Source organism: Toxotes jaculatrix, chromosome 8 (assembly GCF_017976425.1).
Source record: "Toxotes jaculatrix isolate fToxJac2 chromosome 8, fToxJac2.pri, whole genome shotgun sequence".
NCBI lineage: Eukaryota > Metazoa > Chordata > Actinopteri > Toxotidae > Toxotes > Toxotes jaculatrix.
This window is the reverse complement of record NC_054401.1, coordinates 13,041,192-13,062,829: the sequence shown is the minus strand read 5'-3', so window position 1 is coordinate 13,062,829 and position 21,638 is coordinate 13,041,192. Positions and strand designations below refer to the sequence as shown.

At 41.2% G+C, this 21,638-nt stretch overlaps 2 protein-coding genes across 2 annotated transcripts; both read left to right on the top strand.

The window, feature by feature from the left end:
- Positions 1–2,941: 2,941 nt before the first annotated feature.
- fabp4b (fatty acid binding protein 4b) lies at positions 2,942–3,921 on the top strand. The gene is made up of 4 exons (XM_041044395.1): positions 2,942–3,096; positions 3,246–3,421; positions 3,514–3,615; positions 3,762–3,921. The coding sequence occupies exons 1-4, from the start codon at positions 3,024–3,026 to the stop codon at positions 3,810–3,812; spliced, it is 402 nt and encodes a 133-aa protein (XP_040900329.1). The 5' UTR covers positions 2,942–3,023; the 3' UTR covers positions 3,813–3,921.
- Positions 3,922–5,922: 2,001 nt separating this feature from the next.
- Positions 5,923–8,763, top strand: LOC121185381 (protein FAM8A1-like). Its single transcript, XM_041043428.1, has 5 exons — positions 5,923–6,393; positions 7,120–7,240; positions 7,391–7,514; positions 7,667–7,806; positions 7,914–8,763. Exons 1-5 carry the CDS (start codon positions 5,925–5,927, stop codon positions 8,056–8,058), a joined length of 999 nt encoding a protein of 332 aa, XP_040899362.1. The 5' UTR covers positions 5,923–5,924; the 3' UTR covers positions 8,059–8,763.
- The last annotated feature ends 12,875 nt before the right edge of the window (positions 8,764–21,638 follow it).

Below are 21,638 nucleotides of genomic sequence, written 5' to 3'. Positions count from 1 at the left end.
CAAAGGAGCTGAAAGGGGTCCCCCTCCGTTCTCACACACACTGAAGAATGAGTCAGTGTGCTGCCGGTCAGAGCTGTGTTTGTACAGTATATACAGCTTTTGTCCACAGCCACTGTTCTCCCATCAATGGGGGCTGAAGTGTTGATGAAAACCAGGAGGAAAGGACTTTTCTGTGCCTGAGTTCATGTTCATTAGATGGGCTCTGCGCCTGCTGGATGGCACCTGTATGTACGCAGAGAAACCCCGGGTGACAGAACAACAAGTAATCGGCTTATTGGATCGGTAAACAACATTCCACGATATCTCACAGCCCGGCCTCTTCTGACAATCACATCATTGCTGGCTGTCACTGAAGTTAATGAATAATGAATGCATTTGGACCATGAAATGAATATTGCAGCCATGTGACAGCCTCATTAAGCTCTTCCTATACCGCATACACTGATTCCAGTTGTTCTGGTTTTTCATAATGACGGCTAATTTTGCATAATACATCAAGCACAGTTCTGCCTTGATAAAAGGAAGAATCCACCTTTCAAAGGGCATATCAGTGCTTATGGAGAGTTTACTTAATATGAACAGAAGTCAGCATTTCTCTTCAAAACTTAGAAACACAAGGACTAAATTACGGCAGCACGCAGAGCCTGGTGCCATAGTGACTCATGAAGCAAACAAAATGTTTTCTTGTGTGATTTCATCGTAGGATAAAAATGGGCACTCCACTGCACCCACTGTCAGCAGCTCCATGATTTGCTTACATAAGTAACCAATATACAACCATAAGAGCTTTGCTATTCCTGTTTGAACTATTTTTGGCTTATGATAGAATAGAAATGTTTTTACAAGGTGCTAAATGTCATCATCTCCAACCCAAATGCTTTTTTTTATTCCAGTGGTTAATCTCAGAAAGGAACTGCATGGTGGCCTGTGTACAGATCTCATTTATCTGCTGCACAAAGCACAGTTTGCAAAGGCGGTGACGACCTAGCTCATTACTGGAAATGTGTTTCTTGTTGCTGATTTTTTTTAACATCATTTTGCCATCAAACCTCACTACTTTCTTTTGTTTCTAGGCTTTCATACTTTAATAACCGTTTCAAAACTTGCAGGCAGTGACAAATCCGTTTCAAGTGATTTTATAAAGCACCACTTTTCTCTCAAATAATGTCTGAAAGACTTTTAGGCTCAAATGTGAAACTATCGCATGGTGGGAGGCAGTCGGAGGAGGGTGTATCAACTCAATCCATTTTAATCCACTGAGGAGATATGTCACAGGGCACTCATCTGATCTGAATCTGATTTGCTCTGAGCATCTCAAGTCATTTCGGTCCGATTCGTTTCCACTTTGATCTCCTTGAGACATTCATCAGCACTCAGCTGCACTCATGAGCTCTTCTGTCAACTCAATATTAAACCCCACTGAAATGTTTGTGAAATAAGCATTTATATATATTATATTATATTATATACATTACTTATTTAATTTAGATGAACAAAACTCTGTCGCTATCTGCATTTTGCATTGCGCAGGCTTTCAAATGAAGGATTTAGATGGAATAAATAAAGATGTAAATGAATGAAAGCTCATCTATCATAAAGCTGTGGGGTCTGTACTCGTTGACCCCTTGCACAAGACACATTGTCTCATTACATAAATGTCTTGAACTAGATTGGGATAAAACCTCAGACAGCCGAATGAGAAAGCTTTTTATTTTGCATGTTTTTTCTCAAATACAGCTTCAACTCTCTTTAGTACTTTGGGTTACTTATGTTTTAAAAGGCCAACTATAAGGCCTACTGTAATGCATTGCTGAAACCATTGGGAGGCAGTACATGCCAGTCTGACATTTGGACATAAATCCACTGATACCTGATTGTTTTCTGCTATTGTTTTTGATAGGCCCGCACTGCCTGTCAAAAATATTTTTGAACACACCATACTATTGCAATTTTAGTTGTCAAGCAATGCAACTGTAAATGAATTGCAAGTGTTCAAATGAATCAAAAATAATTTTGTAAAAAAAGAGCAATATGTAAAGAAGTATATTAAAATAAACTAAGAAATTACTAAATGTGAAGGAAAATCCATTTTACCGTAGTTTTTGTAAAGTCAGCTTCATTTACCTACATCAGTTTTTTTTTAGCAGAGCCTCTATTTCATCTGCTTTTCACAGGCGCCATCTACTGGTTACAGCTAGTATTCAGCCAGAACAGAAGTGATGTTTGGGAGCAGATGGTGTTCCAGCAGTAAGTTATATTTGTGGAACCTCCGGGCACATATAAGGTGGTTCATTTTCAATAAAACCTCCTGATGAAATTATGGGGAAAGACCTTATAACTACATTGGAATGTGACATTAACTGTGTAGCTACAACCATTTTCTTTATCAATTTTCTGTCAATCGACCAATTGATTGATCAAGTAGTCTAACCACAAAGAAAAGAGTGTATGTGCAAAGTTATAACGAGGTTTTTGATGAGTTCCCTGACCCATCATAAATTGTTAATTACCTTTTTCGGGGTTTTATTTGATTATTGTGTTTACTGTTATTTATTATGTCTAAATCGTGAACGATATTTATTTGCAAAATAACGCATCACGTATCTGGCTGCTGAAGATGTTTGTTAACTGTAGTTCTTGAGGAAATTTCTCTGCATCTTTCCTCCAGCAGGATCGACGTGCGGCCACACACCAAAATCCCATCAGGTCATATTATTGCAGCACTCTGTCGCCTGCCCCCAATTCATGCTGAAGTCAGCAGACCCGGGCTAAAACTCACCCCACATCTCTCTCTCATCAAACACACCATCAAAATCTGATTTAAAGACACGCCCCCCCCCCCTCACCTAATCCGCCCGTTTCCGTGGCAACCTCAGCACCTGCTCTTGATTGGTGGCCTTGGATCAGACACGTGCTCGACCAGGCTTCAAATATGAAGTTTGCTGCAGGAGTCAGTCTCTCTGCGCTTCGCCCTTGAAACACCTTGAGTTTGTGTAGCAGACTTGCGCTTCAACTTCACCATCATGGTTGAGCAGTTTGTTGGAACCTGGACTCTGGCTTCCAGCGAGAACTTCGATGAATATATGAAGGCAATTGGTAAGGTCACTTTGAATTGTATTTAAATTATTATATTATAGTTTACAAACTTGGGGATTGTAAATTCTAACTAAGCGGATAAGTTGCATCAATGGCGCCATCAGACAGACAGACAAACAGCATGCTCATTTAGCCTCTTTGTGTTGCAGGTGTGGGCTTCGCCACCCGGCAAATGGGCAACATGGCAAAGCCTAACCTGGTGATCACCGTGGATGATGCTGGGGTTATTTCAATGAAGTCCGAGAGTACTTTCAAGACCACAGAGATTAAATTCAAGATAAACGAAGAATTTGACGAGACGACTGCAGATGGCCGACAGACCAAGGTGGGTCATCTTTTTGTCTTAGCAAACACTTCACCTTACTTTTATAGACTCTACTTTATGGTGTTTCTGACCAATCTCACGTGGATTTTCAGACCACCATCACTTTTGAGAATGGCAAACTGGTGCAGAAACAGGCGTGGGATGGAAAGACAACGACACTGGAACGAGAGATTCAAGACGGAAAACTAACAGCTGTAAGTAGTTGACTAATTAACTGAGCAGCTGTTATATTAAGACCATGTATTATTTAGTATGAATTCCTGACATTAAGTCTTTTGGTTAGCATTTTTAAGTGTATTCTTACAATAAGATTTCTAACATTTGAACATTGTCTCAACAGAAATGTGTCATGGATGATGTTGTTGCAGTGAGGACCTATGAGAAGGCTTAATTCATTTATGTTCACAATCCACATTGTTGCTCATGGACCTCCTGTTCCATTACCAAATGCACTGAGATATTGCCAAATGTGCCAATAAAGTCTGAACTGTGATACTTCAGTCTGTGTAATAGTGGTGAATGAATAAGTGTTTTCTTTTGTTGGGGTGCACCTAGTCTGTGTGTTTTTAAATGTTCAGTACTGGGCATGCCCATTGTCTAAATGAACCACTGCCTTTATGGGAGACATTGTTAAATGCTGGTAGTGAGTGCACTTGCTAGGGCAGGTGATGGTTCAGAATTCCTGAATAAAGACTCTGTAAAACAAAGCACATTCAGCTTTGGCTAATGGTAACTAGTTTCAAAGCCTGAAGTTATAAAATCAGAAACTGAAAACTTTAGAGAAATGTCCAGTGCTGCCCCCATTAGTGTTTCACAGGGCATGTTTTAAAGTTGAAGCATGGATGTGAATACCATGGCCAGGTGCCCGTTTTAAAACTTTTTGCCATATTCTGGTAAGCACATTGTGTAATGAAACATTTGTGTAACATCTTATAGCAAGGAACGCCTGACTGGTTCAAAGTCATGCTCCCAATCTATAAACTAAGTTTGGTGGGGGGGGTGGGGGGGTGGTACAAAGGCCCTTTGTTCAAACATGGAAAAGCAACATGCTCTAGTATCAGAGCAGCCGTCTTAATGACAAGGAGGTGGGAAGGCCAAATCCCTGCTTGGGGTTAGAGCAGTGACCTCTCATTTGTGCCAGGCCTCTTGTCTTGGATGCACAGACGTGGAGTTCAAGCAAGCGCACATAATTTGTTTTAATTAGGGTCCTTTGGGGCAGTAGGTTGAGGCCCAAATCCTCCAAAAGATTTCCAGGATTTAGTGAATGATTGTGACCCCGGGTGGTGCTCAGGCAACAATGAGTACTGACTAATGAAAAGCTGATTCGTTGTCTTGAGTGCCATGTTATATAAGACCACGCCACATGCACGCACACACAAACAAACATTGTTTTAGGCATTTTGCATATGTCCCAGGAACATATGCATGTTTTAAGCTTTACACTTTTGTCAAAATGTTTTTGTTTGGTTTCTACTATTTTTTTTTTGTTAATGAAAAATGAAAATCCAAACAAAGATATGCAAATAGTCATCTAAGAGATGATCTGTGCAGAACCTTGAGCCCTCCCAAAACTCATTTGAGATTTTTGAATACCCTATTGTTAGGGATTAAGCTTACTTGGCTTCAGGAAGCTGGCCTCCTTTGAAATGGTTTTACCTCTTTAAACACAATCACACCATGTTTGTAGAGAAGATGAATTCTTAGAAATTGTTCTAGTTTGACTTGGCTATTTTGTTGAAAGGACCCAGTAGCTTTGCATAAATAAATACTGTCTTAATAATGATTATTTTGTGTAAAACTATTTAAAAAACAAAACATAAAATTAGTCCATTGGTCATAAGTGATTAATCTTATAATTGACAAAACAGCAATAATTCAATACATAAAAAATAATAACAACATGCCTCATCAGGTCCTAAAGTGGTGTCTCAAACTGCTTGAGTCTGACCAGCAGCCACCTATGTGAAGCTACAAACCAGCAAAGGTTTGCAGCAATAAATAATTAGAATTGTTTCCAAATCCAGGCAACAATAACGGTCTAATCATCGACTAATCTCTAATGTGCTAATTAATCATGCTAGAGGTGATCCCATTCGAACAAATCCAATGGTAACATTATGAGACGTTGTGCTGCATTATTTGCTCATTTGAATTATTACATAATGTGAACCTGAAGCCCTCAAATGCCATAATCTCACTGCAGTCCAGCCTTTCTCTCGTAGAAATGTCCCCCTCTTGCGGCGAACTGTTGTAATAGCAGGGAATTATTGGACAGTACCACTGAATCCGGAAAAGGCGGGGGTCACAGTTTGTCGTGAAATGGACAAGAGTTTTGTGAGAATTTGTATATGTTTAGTAACAAACTATTTGATTACTTATAAAACAGTATACTTCTCAACAATGATGTTTATCGTCCTTAATGTCCACTTTACAGTTACCTTATTTTCGTCCCGATGAAATGATCCCGAATGACGTTGCACGTGACGCGCCGTCATCATCAAACATGGCTGACCAAAAAAATACAAACATGGAAGTCGAAGAGGAAAAGGATAAACCTTGTGCTAACAAAGTTAATCCACTCGTTGATGAGATTACCCAGAGAACAGGCAACCAGAACAATGTCGAAGGCAAGAAGGGCGCCAGTGAGAGCCGTGCCACGTCGGAGTACTGCGAGAAGCTGCAGGCGTGGATGTGGCAGTACTACACTGGATATGTGAACTGGCAGAGCTGGCTGGCAGCGTCAGCCATGTCCTGCCCTCATTATTTACAGTCATCCAGCGGGACGTCGACGACATCTCTTGATTTCAACTCCCAGCACTGGTACAATAGTCCGTTTGGCCTTCCGTTGTCGCCTTACCCACCTGCTGCCGTCGCCGCCCCAAGCAGCCGGGTAGGTGAAGCTGCAGGCGGTGCTGCGGTGCACGGTCAGCCGCAGCAGCAGCCGCAGGAGAATGGAAATGCACAGAGACCAGGTAAAAGCTGCTGGCTTCAGGCTGACTGCTCAGTTTAAGTTCGTCTAAATGTAAACTTACAGGCTACCACCCCAACTTCCCGTACAGCATTCACACTCCATGGGCGAAAGTTTATGGACTCCCCTGCCTACATGCGTTTGCGTACCTTTGGTTTGGCTCTGGTTTATGGATTGGGTTAGTCCACTTTTTACTTTACGGAAAAATATTAATCCTACGATAGATAATGATATTATAAACAAAAAGGTACTTTCTTCATCTTTGTGGCAACTGTTTAAGTAAAGCCCTGCCCAGCTCCATCATGTCAATGTCCCCATGCGCAAAGCTAGGTCTATAAAGAAATTGTTGTCCTTCTTTGGTTTTGGAAGAACCCGACCGCATCCCCATTGCAGGATTATAAACAATATAACTGTCCTGTTACACTGTCTGTAAATTATACCATTATGGTCTAAATACTGTTCTGTAATAATATATAATTTTGGTGGGGGAATAATAAATCCTTTAAGTATTTGTTGTCACATTGGACACCTTTGGGATGAACTGGAACACTGACTATGAGCCATAGCCTAACCCTAACCCTAACCCACTTAAAATGTGTGGTCGAATGAGAGCAAAATTGTCCAGGAAATTTTAAGGGGTCCACATACTTTTGGCCATGTTCTGCACTGTGCTTGTTTGACTTTGCTTTTGTTTTTTTTTTTTTGTTTTTTTTGGTGTGCTTTTCACCAGGTCGAGAGTATAGCATTCCTTCACCTCTTCAGAGACTCATGGCTGAGATGGTGGATTTCTTCATTTTGTTTTTCATCAAAGCAACCATAATCATCAGTATTATGCACCTCAGTGGAATCAAGTGAGTTTATTTAATTTATGTTAGTGGTAATAATGGTGGTGGTGAAATGATGCCTGTGTTTTTCATTCCTTTAAAAAAAATCATAACAAAATTCTAATTTGAGGTACAGTTTGGATCAGTATTGTAGACATATTTTCTTTTTCCTTTCAGGGATGTTTCCAAGTTCGCAATGCATTTCATCGTGGAAGAAATAGATGAGGACACATCAATGGAGGAGCTGCAGAAAATGATGCTTGTTGCGCTGGTGTACCGGATACTAGTGTGTTTTTATGAGGTGAGCACTTGTAAAGTTTTCTGGCAAACTTTGTCGCCCAAATTCTAAAACAGGTAAAAATGAGGTCTTAAGCTTAACAGGCTGTTTCTCTGTAAATTGTTGAAAAGCCGCCATGTAGTTAAGTGACAGTTCCTATGCCTTTCTCCCTTTAGATTGTGTGTATCTGGGGAGCAGGAGGAGCCACTCCAGGGAAGTTTCTCATTGGACTCAGAGTTGTTACATGTGACTCATCAGTTCTGGTTCAGCCGAACAGGGTGCTTGTAGTGCCAGCAACTAATGTCTCTCTGTCTGCGTGAGTAGTTCATCTTAAAGGTTATCCTTCAGCAGTGTCGTAATAAATGCAACCAGTTACAGCTTTACATCTTGTATTGTAACCACTGTCCCTGTCTCCCTCTACAGATCAACTGTCCGAGCTTTGAACAAGAACTTTTCAATAGCCTTCTTTTTCCCGGCCTTCATTACGCTTCTGTTCTTTCAGCACAACCGGACTGTGTATGACATGGTAGCTGGTACAATTGTTGTCAAGCGCTCCAGGGCCAGATGACGCTGAGGAGCCCACAATAGAGTCCTATAATATTGCTGAGAAGGTACTGTGTGATGTTTTTTTGAAAAAAAAAAACTGCTGGCAGAGCTCCTCAGACGCCGCCCTTTTTTAAGGCATCGTCTGAACACGCAGGAGCTTTAAGATACTGGCAGAGAGGTTACGACACATCAGTATGAACTATTTGAGTTCCCTACAACTTGGGTTTGACACAAAATGTATTTCTGCATGTATGCCGACATGCTGCTTTCAGAATCAGTTCCTGTGCCAAATGTATGTCTCCTCTGAAGACAGGAAAAATAATAATATGCTACCTTTTCATCAACACAAGATTTGCCTCTTTTTAAATAATTTTCCTGAACTAAGGGTGAATGTCTTGTATCACTCAGTATTTAAATTGCTAATCATGCGTACACAAGATTATTCCTGCAGTATCTTTGTATTAAAAGTTTGTCCTAAGAGTTGTATGCTCAGATTTTTCAATTTTGAGTTGTTGACCTCTATCACTGTAAGAATGATGCATCATACTCAGCTTTTCAGCTGCTGTAATACTCTGGTTTAAAGGCACATTTTAATGTATTGAAGGGATAAACCTGAACACAGTTGCTCTTCCTTTGCTCTTGACAGCATGTGTGACTGAAAAGTTAATGTATTATGCATTTCATGTGATTAACAGTTTTTTTTTTTGATTTAAGATGATTAAATGAAACCACCACTAATTCGCTGCATGCTTGAGATGTCTGTCTTTAAGCTGTTTGTCAGCTATTTGATCATTCTTACAATGTTTTGATATAAATTAAGAGGCTACATTATGTTTTGTTCACTTTAACTGCATTAGCTCATTAATGTGCAGTTATGTTTGTTTTATGTAAGTGCATGCAGTGACTTCAGACCCCTTCACTTTGTGCACACTTTACTGTGTTGTAGGTTTAGTTGTAAATTGATGCATTTTTGCCCATCAGTCTACACTCATTAACCCATAATGCTAAAAGTACAGCTTCAAGTCTTGTTGGGCAAGTCTTTACAAACTTTGCACACCTGGATTTGGGCACTTTATCCCATTCATCCTGTTAGAACATCTCAGGCTCTGTCCACAGAAGTTTGTTGGGGTTTGAGTCTGGGCTTTGGCTCAGACACTCAAGGACAGTCAGAGACTTGTCCCTTTACCACCACCGTATTGTCTTGGCTTTATGCTTTGGGTCATTGTCATGCTGGAAGGTGAACTGTTGCCTCATTCTCAGGTCACCTGTACTCTGGAGCAGGTTTTTCTTCAAGGACCTCTCTGTATTTGATTGCATTTATCCTCTCAGTTATGACCAGTGTCCTGTCACTGCCCTGAGAAGCACCCCCAAAGCATGATGTTGAGATGGTATTAGCAGGTTATGAGCAGTGTCTGGTGTTTGACATAGAGCTTGGGGTTCTGTTTAAAAGTTTTCAGTTCTTGTTTCATTAGAGTGGAGAATATTTTTCTTCACACTCTCAGAGTCCTTGAGAGACCTTTAAGTACTGTTTGGCTTAAAGAGTGCTGTCACACACCTTTTACTCAAAGTGGTTTCCATCTAGTCACTCTGCCATAAAGGCCTGATTGATTGAGTGCTGCTGAGATGGTTGTCCTTTCAGCAGGTTCTCCCATCTCTGCAGAGGATTTTTGAAGCTCTCTTAGAATAACAAACGTCTCCCATTTCACACTTACTGAGGCTGCTGTGCTCCTGGAAACACTCAGAGCTTTAGAAAAGGCTTTATACTCATACCCTGATCTATGCCTCGCCACAGTTTTATCAGAAAGGTCTACGGAGAGTCTTTCAATTTAATGGCTTGGCTTTTGTGCTCATGTGCAGTGTGAAATGTGGGACCTTATACACACACAGGTGTGTGCCTTGCTAAACTATGTATAGTCACTTCAGTTTGCCACAGGTGGACGCTAATCAAGGTGTAGACACATCTCAAGGATAATTAAAGCAAAGAGGATGCACCTGACCACAATTTGAAGAGCCACAGAAAAGTGTCTGAATACACTACTCACAATAAGTTAGGGATATTGTTTTTTACATGAGTGCTTTTCCTATTTGGTCTGAATTTTAATGAAATAAGTAAAAGTTCCCTTTGATATTGCTAATAATAAATGAGAAGAAACACCATTTTCATTAGTTTAATATTTTTTACCCCAAAAATTTAGACAATAACAAGGATAGCCCCAAATAACAAAAATTGACAATATCAGTAGCGGGTGTTTCCCCTATTTGCTGCAATGACAGCTTGATAGCAACATCTCACTCCTCATTAGCCTCATGATGTTGTTCTGAGGCAATGCATTCCACTCTTCCACAAGTGCTACACGCAGTTCTGCCAGGTCATGTGGGGGTGGGGTACAATCATCAAGTCTCTGCTTCAGCTGGTCCCAGACGTGCTCTATGGGGTTCAGGTCAGGGAACATTGCTGGCCATGCCATATGAGGCACTCCGACTTCCTGAAGTCGAGCTGTGACAATTCTGGCACGATGTGGTGGAGCATTATCATCCATGAACAGAAAGTCGGGGGTGTGCTGGCGGAATTGGGGGATGATGATGGGTTCTATGATGTCTCTGAGGTAAGAACGTGCAGTGACCAAGGGGGGAGTTGTAGGTTTCAGCAGTGAGGATCACTTTCGCGTTCAAAAGGCTGCAGTTCCTCGGCTGCCGCTGGGGGCTGGCTCCAGAAGTGAGCAATTCTCCATTGACCCCCGTGTTAAAATAGTCAGCTTTCCAGCCTAAAGAAACATATTTACAGCCTGGTACATTTTTGTTTTTGGTCTCTATTGATAGTTTCCACCTCCGTGAACACTGTGGGGTGTTAGTGTTATTTAGGCTTAAAATTCTTACATAAATTAGGTCATGGTTACGTTGAGTGACAGCTCCATAGACAGACATTGGTAGTTAGCTCTTTGCTAAAGCATCGGCTGGGCTAGGCGGCTACATCCAGAGGCCTCCGGCTGCCTCCAGCGGTTGACGGGAGCTGCAGTGTCCATGTTTGTTTGTCAATGTTCGGATAGGTTTTTGTGGCAATATGTCTTGTTGTAGTGTAGACTGTACTAACCGACCGTCGAAGGTAAGTAAATTTCTCACAATTTTACCTGGATGTTTGCGGTAATTAGCATGTATTAGCATATTTAGCCGCTGGCTTATGACTTAATTGCCGATTTATGGTCGCTGCTGATACAGATAGAGAACCGGAGCAGCTAATGTTAGGAACGCTGTTGCGGTGTGTTCCGTGCTGTCTGAGTCCGTTTATTTCGGGAATACTAGGCTACAATTTTATTTCGTCTCATTTTTCTGTTTAAAAAGTCCGACATTGCATGGACAGAGCAGCTCCGTCAGTAAGCGGCTGCTGTTGTTTGTGTGCTGCTGTAACTGTAAGTGGAGAGTGGGTGTAGCGGTCGTACAGGGTCGAGCTAGTCGGGTCGGACTCGGGGACTGTCGTGTGGTGAATGTAGCTACGTGCTGTTGCCGCTTAGCTTGTTAGCCTATCTGATTAGACATAGGCTAGCTCGGTTGCTCCGAGCTAAGTTGCCGGGTTCTCGGCCGGCTGACCCGTAGAGTAACCGCCTCTCCGTCAAATGTGGAAAGTACACTCCCACTAAAATCCAAGATGGCGCAGCTCAAATGCCCATGGTTTGGTCACAAAACCGACTCCCCGAAACCAATGGGTGACGTCACGGGTGCTACGTCCATGTTTTATACAGTCTATGGCAGTGACTGAGCCATCTACAATAACCAAATCTGTTTTGCGCAGACTGGTGATGCCTGCCCAGACTGTTGCACCTCCTCCACCAAAGCGAATCCTGGGGACCATGTTGACCTCGGCGTATCGCTCACCTCGCCTTCTCCAGCAACGTTGACGACCATCATTTCTGTGCAAGGTAACCCAACACTCATCAGTGAACAGGACGGTAGACCCCTGCTGTATTGTCCAGGTCACATGGTCTTATGCCCACTGCAAACGTTCACGGCGGTGTCTTAGTGTCACTGGAGTCACCTGCAACGGTCGTCTGGCATTCAAGCCAAAGCGGTGGAGTCGGTTGTGAATGGTTTGTCTGGAAACTCTAGTACCCCTCACATCTTGTAAACAGGCCTGCAGCTGTGTGGCAGTTGCATAACGATGTCTGAGTGTATAGGTCCTTAGGTACTGGTCATGGTTGTGGTCTGTCACCCGTGGGGCTCCACTCCTGGGTCTGTCACGAACTCTGCCAGTAGTTCTGTGTCTTGATGAAAGTCTGCTGATGACACTTTGAGACACACCAAGTTCACGAGCAACATCTGACTGCCTGCCACCGACCTGAAGGCGCGCTATGGCCAGGTGGCGCTGCTCATCCGTTAAGTGACGTTGTGTGTTCATGGCTGTTTGAATGATGAACTTGGAATGACTTACTGACAATACCAGATTTTTATACCCACAGAATGTTGAAATTGATGCCACATTGAAAAGGGTTGTCTTTTAGTATTTTTTGGTATTGGCCCCAATATGTAAGGCACACTGTACACAGTGAGACCATCACGTGGAAAACACAAAATGAGGTGTGTCTATCACGCCAATACAATTGCTTCCCTATCCCAAAGATCTCTGAAGTGAAACAAACACCGTACGTATGACATCCACTGAGTCTCTCACAATATCCATAACCTATTGTGAGTAGTGCACTTAAATAAGTAAGATATTTCCTAAACCACTTTAGAGACTGTGATGGTTGTCCCTTTACATTATCACCCATTCATATATTTTCCTTTCAGTATGCCCCATTATCCAGCATTGTGTGGCCACATATTGGGATGGTAATTTCAACATTTTGTTCAAATTGTTTTACTGATTAATTTTATAGCACTGGGTGCATTTGGTGCATATGGAGCATTGATTGAATTACCACTCTAAATGCGACAGATTATAGATGAAACATATTGTGACATTTCATAGGATGATTTTCTAACATACAGTAATTCTTGCTGGGTAATGAACTCTACCTTCACAGTAATTTATTTGAGAAAAGGTGAAGGGAATGTTAAATATGTTGTGATATAAAAATACAAGTTAAATATATCAGAACAAATGAAGCATATTTCTTAATCGCTGCGACCTATAAATGCAGCTATTTGCTCTGTTGTGAGAAGATAAAATTGGTTGATAACAGAGCACCCAGTGATCACATTCTTCTTGGTTACTGGAGTTTGGCTCCACCTAGTGTATATTTGTTGAACATAACAACATTTTGATGATATGTTGATGCAATGGGGAGGATATTGTTCAAATTATTTATTATTTAAATCTGTAAGTGATTTTTATTTATCATCACAGGAAGTCAATAACATTCATTTTTCTATATCAAGAATCTGTTTTTAAAAAATCTGAGGTTTCAACTTGTTTTTAAGACTTTTCTCCCATTTTTTGAGTTTTCTGGCATGTCACATATACTTACAGAGGACTGTGGAAGCTACAATTGTTGCCAAGTGTTGACGTGGTGTTTGTATTAGGCCCATGAAGTGGCAGCTTCAGCTGACAGCCGCAGCTGCCCCCCCCACATGCTGCTGCCATGCACCATGCCATTACTGTAGGCAATGGAATAATACAACTCACAGTCGTGAAGAGCTTTACTGAGGACCAGAAAAATGCAGGCCCACACTACCCACCAGTATTACTGTACAGTATAGTGATGAGTGAGTGTAGCTCCATTTGGAGTTGAGGCATGTTTCTAATCTATTTTGGTATCGATATACTCTGGCTCGCATCCAAAGAGAATGTGGAGGAGGAAGATTTTAGAAAAAGCTCAAGGGGACACTTATTACTATAATTTATGACGGACTTGTGTTACCCTACTTAATGTTGCAATAAACCTCACAGCCCTTTTAGCAAATTAACAAATAGCAATCGGTTATCAAAAAATACACTAACGATTTATTTAAATCACACTAAAGATCATCCTTGTGGCTATAAATAGGAATCTTAATGTGGCACAAATGATGGCAGTGCTAGAAATGATTCCTGCTACAGCCAAAGACATTTAAAAAAAAAAAAAAAAAAAGAAAGGAAAAAAAAAAGTCTTGGCCATTTTTTTATGAGCCATCCAACAAATGGCTCACTTTGTTCAGTTAAATATTATTCCAGACTCATAATGACATTAGTTTACTTATTAATTCGCATCATATTTACTGTATTTTCTACATGTGTTACTTGATGCCATATTTGACAAATCTAGTTCCTTGGTGACACATGGCATGCCATACGGTACTGAGTTGGTGAAGTGTCCAGCCTGAGTTCCTGCCACCCTTTCTGGCTCTTTTAACAAGGGAGTCATCTACAGGCAGCATGGAGGGCTCACAGCTTTCTCTGACAGCCATGTGTCTGTGTCTGAACAGAGTCATGTACAGGGCAGAGGGATGAGGTAAACAGTCTGGACTCAACTGGACAAAAATACTCTCTGTGAATGACAAAATTTGTGTCCTCAAAGTCATCATTTGTTCATTAGAGCTTCCAAAATGGCAGCTGATGGCCGAGCGCCCTTCACAGACACACACATACACAGCAGCAGGCTCCCGGTGTTTTGAAGTTGTGGACAGGCGCTGTGGACTGAAATGCTGCTCAGTGTTGTTATTGTTTTTGTTGTTGTTTCTCCCAGCATGTCTGTGCTTGTTGGTATTCCTCTCAAGTGGAGTCAGTAATTACAGGCTGGCTGGCTTCTACCTGAATGGAGAGGGCTGTTGGTGAAGAGGAGACCTGTGGACTGGGCAGAGAGACAAACGCCTGCTACAACAGTAGAGATGCCACAGGGGAACATGAGGGTAACGCACATAAATACGCATACAAACTTTGAACTTCTTTTGAGGATGTTTGGCACTCATAATGCCTGACATATGCATGGACAATTTTAACTGATCCACACCCAGTGAGTGTTTAATATTGACTGAAACTCACCGACACTTTGAATTAAGATTGGCAGCCATTTTTCTTCCTCACTCCAGTACTTTTCAAACAGTCCCTAAGCCTGTTCAACTGGATGTGAGCATCATATCAGCACTGTGCCACAGGGATTGACTGCTGCCTTTTACAATGGCAATAAATTATGAATGAACTCATTTCTAGGATAGTGAATAAATAAGAGTGAGTATGATATGAATAAACTCATTTTCCAGAATAGTACATTGCCTGTGCTGGAGTTCATTTTCCTGTTATAAAAATAGATATGAATACGAGGCGAGTACAAACTCAGGATGAGTGATGCAGGAGCATAAAGAGAGTGTGTGAGTGTCTATGTGTGTTGAGTGGGAGCAGTACAGCATTCATACCATTTTCTATGACATAACATTAGGTTTCTGAGTGTTTGTGTTTTTGAATACAGTTCTGCTTAAGGCAGCGAGAAAGCTTGAGTTGTCAAGACAACCATGGAGGTTGCACTGGTTACTGCAGAGAAATTCAGCCTTTCTCTCTTCTTTGGATTATGTTTGTTTAGGGCAACATAACGTCTGATGTACGGCTGCTCCACATACAGTGTATACTTGGTGAGAAACTGAGGGATAGAAATTGGCTTGACATACTGTATGTTTGCCTCCTGGTATCATCTGGAAAGCTGCGTGTCCACTTGTGATTTAGTCACTGCAGTCTGTCTCATGTCAAGAGAGACTGCCATGCTTCCACTGCACCACTGGTTTGGTCCAGGGAGGCTCTGAATACATTTGCCTGGCAACAGTTGCATTACATACAAAATAATCAGCACAACACATTCAAGACCTTCTCAGAAGACAGAGAGACAAACAAAGGTTTCTACCTTGCCACCGTCACCAAGTGCTTGCTCATGGGGGAGATGTTGGGTCTAGACCTGCTCTACATGAAAAGTGCCCTGAGATAACTTCTCTTATGATTTGGTGCTATATAAATAACACTGAATTGACATAGAGACAGCAAACGAGTGAAAGCTGTATCTGTCCCAAAACTATCACAGCAGCCTGATATAGTGATGTGACAGAGGCCTTTTCATCATCACAATTTAAGTACGGTCACACGTACTGCCCCTAAAAGTTAAAACACATCAGAGTTAAAACCAGAATTTGACCTTTTGACATTTGAAAAAAATCAGCATGTGAAATTTCAGGAACTAGAAAACAAAAATACAAACTGTAGTGTTTTATTCCAGCTATACTGTAACTGGTGAGATAAACTAACGCTAATGTACCCTCTTCTTCCTGTGTCCTGTAAAAAAATCAAGTTTGCTGTTCCAGCATCTAATGAGGCAGTAGCTAAATGGAAACATACTGGAGAGACAAAAAAAGAAAGAAACAGCAGATAAATTGGTCCATTTAAAATCAAAGCAGCCTAACTTAGCAGAGTAGCAGTTGTATTTGTCTGCAGCTTCTGACTCTAAAGCAGTTCATGTGATTAAATGTGGTTAGGCTGCCTTTAAAGCACACATTAAAATTTATCTAGTTAAAGAATAATTTACTAAGCCAGCTGACTGGTTCAAAAGCGTAAGACATGAAAGCTGAAAAGACATATTTAGATTACATACCCTTCGAATTGTCCAAACATTGAGTGAAGCATTTCATGTTTTTTTTTATGTTGTGGAATATGTGACATTGGTTGATAATAAGTCCATAAACCCACACAATTCATTAATTTTACTTTTAAGGGTTACCTGGCTGGCTTCAAACTTTAAATGCTTTTTGCCAGCTTCATTGTTTCTGTGGGTAATGGCTCGTTGTCTTTGCAAGGCAGTAGGCAGGTATCTATATTGCCTATGTTCATCTGGAATTTTAAATATTTTTAAAAAATGTAATTATCTTTGGTATGGCTGGAAGAGATAAGGCATGCTGTGGTGTGTGAATTAGATGTTTGTTTGTCATTATATTATGACAGAAATCAGAAATTGTTAGCTTTCATAATTAACACAATGAGTTAAATGTTCATCACAAACATGATCAGCTCTGAAGTGTCACAGAGAACGGTACACTGCCCTCTGTTGTGTGAATCTGGTATTGAACCTACACTACAAGTGGGTGGGAGGTGTGGTCAGGCTTTCACTGAGGTCAATGAGGTCATTTCAGTGATGGCTCGTTTCCTCGCTTCAATATCCAAATCAGGCACTCATAAAGGAAGGAAAAACATGTATCCATAATGAGAACTTGTAACTGGTGCTCTGTAATGACATATACATATGTTATTAAATGTAGCAGATCATGTTACTCGGGAGTTCTTCCTCATTTGTCTTTCCCGTCTTGCCTTGTAAACCACCCAGCAAATCTCTGGGGAACATCTTTGGAAACTATGATTAAAAACCAACAGGAACTTTGCTTCCTGGCTGCACATTGTGCTCTTTTTTTTTTTTTTTTTTTTTTACACTATTTGGTGTCTTTCTGATTCATTTGGTTCATGTGTTTGAACAAACTCTACTGAGTTCCTTCAGTGGCTGTATTCCTCCTCCACAACTCACTCCCACCCAATCCTTTAGTTGCCTAAACTATGTTCTGGAGATGTGCGTAAGCAGTGGCTTGCTATTTTCAGCTGAATGAAAAGAGTCTTGGCACTAGGACTCAGGATGAAATCTGTTTTGTTCTGGCAAATTTGGCTTTCACCACATGCACAGTATCAACATGAAACAGAGTTATAGAATTCAGTTTAATGGTGTCCTGCAGTAAAACCACAACCATCTGACTGAGAAGTGTGACTTTTGAATGATCAGTTTGCTGTCTGTCATTCCTAAGGAATCTGTTATCCATAGCAACATAAATATAAAAAAGTCTTACATTTTGGTCGATAGAATTTGTATGATGTATGTTGGAAAAGAGTAATAGTAGTCATTTTGATGTAACAGGTTGATTGAGCTGTTGATCTACTCCCCCACATCAAGCAGCCACTGCCTCAACTGTGTGAATCACACTGCACTATTAAATGTTTCGTAGGAAAAAAATTCAGACCCTGAGTTGACATTTGATCTTTAGACAAGGACTCCGTTCAAGGTCACTTTGAACTTTCGGCAGCAATCAACAATTCCTTTGTTGTAATTAAGCTTGTAATTCAACGCAATCCCTTCAAGATTTAAGCCCAACAGGTACAATATTTGGCATAAAAATAGTGAAACTGAGTAGATAATACATTCACACCCCTTGCACAAGTGCATGCACCCAGAGAGGTGAGGTCAGTATCACCTGCCTGGTGGATTTGAGGTCCTGTTGCTCTTTTCATTAACTGCTGAATTCACTGGCTTTCAATAGGCTCTTTCAGCGTGTCATGCTACACCACCATTGAGCTACAGCCACGTTGCCACCCATCTTTCTTAATGGGGACTGGAGACTGTGGAGCTGCCTTGTTGCCATGGCAGCAAGCGCTTTCACATTCTCCCCACATAGCGTGGAGTGTGCATGTTGTTCCCTCCAAACTGGAGCGCGCCACAGCAGAGACAGGTCTGCTCTCAGACAGGACCGAGCCAGAGTTATTTACCTCCCGCTCTGATGCCAGATGCCCTCTTAATCCCACCACCCACACTCCACTTTCCATTCTCTTTATTACTAATGCATAGTGTTTCCCAATGGCTGCTCCCACATACTGAACTTTGCTCTCACACTTACTTTTTAATATTTCTTCAAGCTTTGTTGGGGCAGCTGTGGCTCAGGAAGTAGAGTGGGTTGTCCACCAATCATACAGAGTTGGTGGTTTAATATCATCCTCCACCTGTCAAAGTGTCCTTGGGCAAGACACTGAACCCCAAATTGCTGCCAGTGGTCAGGTAGCTTGATGCCACCGGTGTGCGTGGATGGGTAAATAAAAGTCAGACTGGAGAGCACTTTGGATAAGAACCCTTTCATAAATGCAGCCATAGACTGTACATAAAAAGAACCAGACATAGCTCAGTTTTTGAAAATGTCTATCTTCAATTCCACGGTTGTATGACAGTGTTTTAAGTTTAATTTGTTTCGGTTTCTATCTGATATGTCTTTGACACATGTAAATTTCTATGCAAATGTTTTGGCATACATTGACTTGATTTTTGGAGTGATAAGAAGTAAATACAACCCCTGCAGAAAACAAAGATTAAAAATGAGGGTTTGTTCAAATGTTACTTTTTATTTCATGAACTTAAAAATAGAGGCAATAGAATGTGGCCTGTACAAGTTTGCGAGCCTTTCTGATTGTCAAACACTTGGAACCTCATTAACTCGTTAGACCTTAACTGACTCTTTTGAACTTGCAAGGCAGGACAAGAACTGTCATTAGTAATTGTCAGCTGATGACATTAGTCTCTGACACTTCAGACCTTGTGGTAACTCTCAACAGCCATGGGCTTCTCTAAGCCACTGACAGAGGATCTGCAAATGAAGCTAACTGATGCCTACAAAGCACGGAAGACTATAAAAAGACATCCAAGCGCTTCCACTTGAAATTTGCGCTGTCTGAAATGTCATTAAGAAATGACAGTAAAGGGGAACCGTGGAAGTCAAGACGAGAATTGGAAGACCAAGAATACTTTCACAAAATAAATTTGCACTCCTGCTGGGCAGAAAGGTGAAAAAGAAAACAACAACACATGACTGCAAAGGACCTGAAGGAAGGTTTAGCTGACACAGGAGTGGTTGTGCACTGCTCTACTGTGCAGCACTGATGCATAAACAAGGTCTATGGAAGAGTCATCAGAACACATCGCAAAAATCGATGTCTGAGCTAAAAGCAACATAAGTTAGAGTTATTTTGGGAGTGACTTGTGTGGAGAGATGAAGTTAAAATGGCCACAATTACCAAAGGTGTGTCTGGAGAAAAAAAAAAACAAAGGAGCAGCATTTGATGAAAAGGACACCTTGCCAAATGTTGAGCATGGGGGTGGAAATATTCTGCTTTGGGGCTGTTTTGGCAGCTTTTGGCACAGGGAACATTGACTCTGAAATGTCTGTGTGCTGCAGGGTTGTATTTATTTCTTTGCACTTTGCACATATATCATTTGCTCAGGGTGCCCAAACTTTTGCACACAACTGTTTATAGTACATGTTTAGGGCTTTCTTTTTCTCATCCCTCTGAAGACAATATAAGTAGTGACTTTTCGGTCCATGTGGGCTGGACACCTTTAAGTGTATGCCTCTTCAATAAAAATATAATCATTCATTTTGCAACTTACAAAACTACTTACAGAAAAGGGACAGATGGTTTAGTCTTCATACAATATTGCGATATTTGTACTTGAGTATTTTCAATTTTAATTGGACTTTATCCTTCTCCTTCACTACATCTCACCACTTTGATTTTTACTTACAAAACAAGAGATAAACAAGCCGCCCGGAGTGGGGCTCAAACCCACGACCCTGAGAGACTGAGTCTCATGCTTTACCAACTGAGCATGATTATTGATTAAAGGCCCTGCATGCACATCCAGATGCGTTCTATTGTGTAATGAATACTTTTGGGATGTTTTGGAATTTTTTTACTTGTAGTAGAGTTTTATTTTACATTGCGATATTGCTACTTTAGCGAAGGATCTGAGTACTTCTTACACCACTGTCATGATATATGGAACTACTATGTCTGAACCTGTGTTCTATGACTGTTTGCATCGTACATGCTTCCCTGTCCTGTGTGTGTTTGTGTGAGGACCAGTGTTGCATGTCTGGACATGTCTGCTGCATTAGAGGAGGCTCAGTCAGCCACAGTGTATGGTGAGGATGCAGAAGAGAATGCGGGTAATGATGCTTGGATAATTGTTTTCTGGACACTGAACAGTTTCAAGGTAATATGATTCATCTCCTCAGAATTGAGCTGTGTGAGGTCATTGTTGGAAAAAGTTCCCCCAGAACTTAAATTGGAACTTGTGTTTTGCTGAGCAGAAAAGGTCATGTTATAACCTGCAGCAACTGGAGCCCACTTGAGTTTTCATGGCGTTTTCTGCTGAAGGCTACTGTTTCTGAGTGTATGAGTAAGAGAGAGCACTGAGAGGCAGCGTGTGGAGACATCTGTGTGTTTAAAAATGGAGGAATGTAAGCATAATGCAATGTTGATTTGTAGAGACGGTGAAGTAGAGTGCAACTGCAGCAAGTTCTCTCACCATTACTATTTTCACTGCACTACTAGTATTCACACTTCTATTACTACTACTGCACCACTGTTACTCAGACAATCATCAGCTCTCAGTGGTTAATGTTTGAAAGATCACACAGATCTTGTTATGGGTTGGAGCGCTCCCTCTCATTATGTGTGTACCACACTGAGGAATGTAACACTTGTAGCGTAGCCCATAGTTGTGTGTGTGTGTGTGTGTGCGCTCAGAATAAAAGAACACTCGCAACCAGGCCAGCAAAACCCCTCTGTCAGGTTGCAGCGCAATAATCAGCATCCAGTAGTGTTCAATAGTATCAGTAAAACTGTCAACAAGGATTAAATATTCCTGATCTGTGTTGAAGTCTCTTCCTGCGCAGAAATGCAGGGGAAGTCTTTGATCGAGCTACAAACAGCAAGACAGATTTGACAGTTGTGTCTTCGCGCAGTCTCACTCCCGATCTACACAGAACAGTGAATGTTTTTGCTCCGTGTAACTCGAGCTGGATTTGTGAATTCTCTCAGGAAAGCTCATTTCAGCTCACTTGGCTGAC

What these genes read in the sequence shown, in the direction of transcription:
- fabp4b (XM_041044395.1), top strand. Translation starts at nt 3,024, where the DNA reads ATGGTTGAGCAGTTTGTTGGAACCTGGACTCTGGCTTCCAGCGAGAAC. An exon ending in TGAATATATGAAGGCAATTG is followed by an intron (nt 3,097 to 3,245) that starts GTAAGGTCACTT and finishes TTTGTGTTGCAG; the next exon opens with GTGTGGGCTTCGCCACCCGG. An exon ending in AAGACGGAAAACTAACAGCT is followed by an intron (nt 3,616 to 3,761) that starts GTAAGTAGTTGA and finishes TTGTCTCAACAG; the next exon opens with AAATGTGTCATGGATGATGT.
- LOC121185381 (XM_041043428.1), top strand. Translation starts at nt 5,925, where the DNA reads ATGGCTGACCAAAAAAATACAAACATGGAAGTCGAAGAGGAAAAGGAT. An exon ending in ATGCACCTCAGTGGAATCAA is followed by an intron (nt 7,241 to 7,390) that starts GTGAGTTTATTT and finishes TTTTCCTTTCAG; the next exon opens with GGATGTTTCCAAGTTCGCAA. An exon ending in ACTAATGTCTCTCTGTCTGC is followed by an intron (nt 7,807 to 7,913) that starts GTGAGTAGTTCA and finishes CTCCCTCTACAG; the next exon opens with ATCAACTGTCCGAGCTTTGA.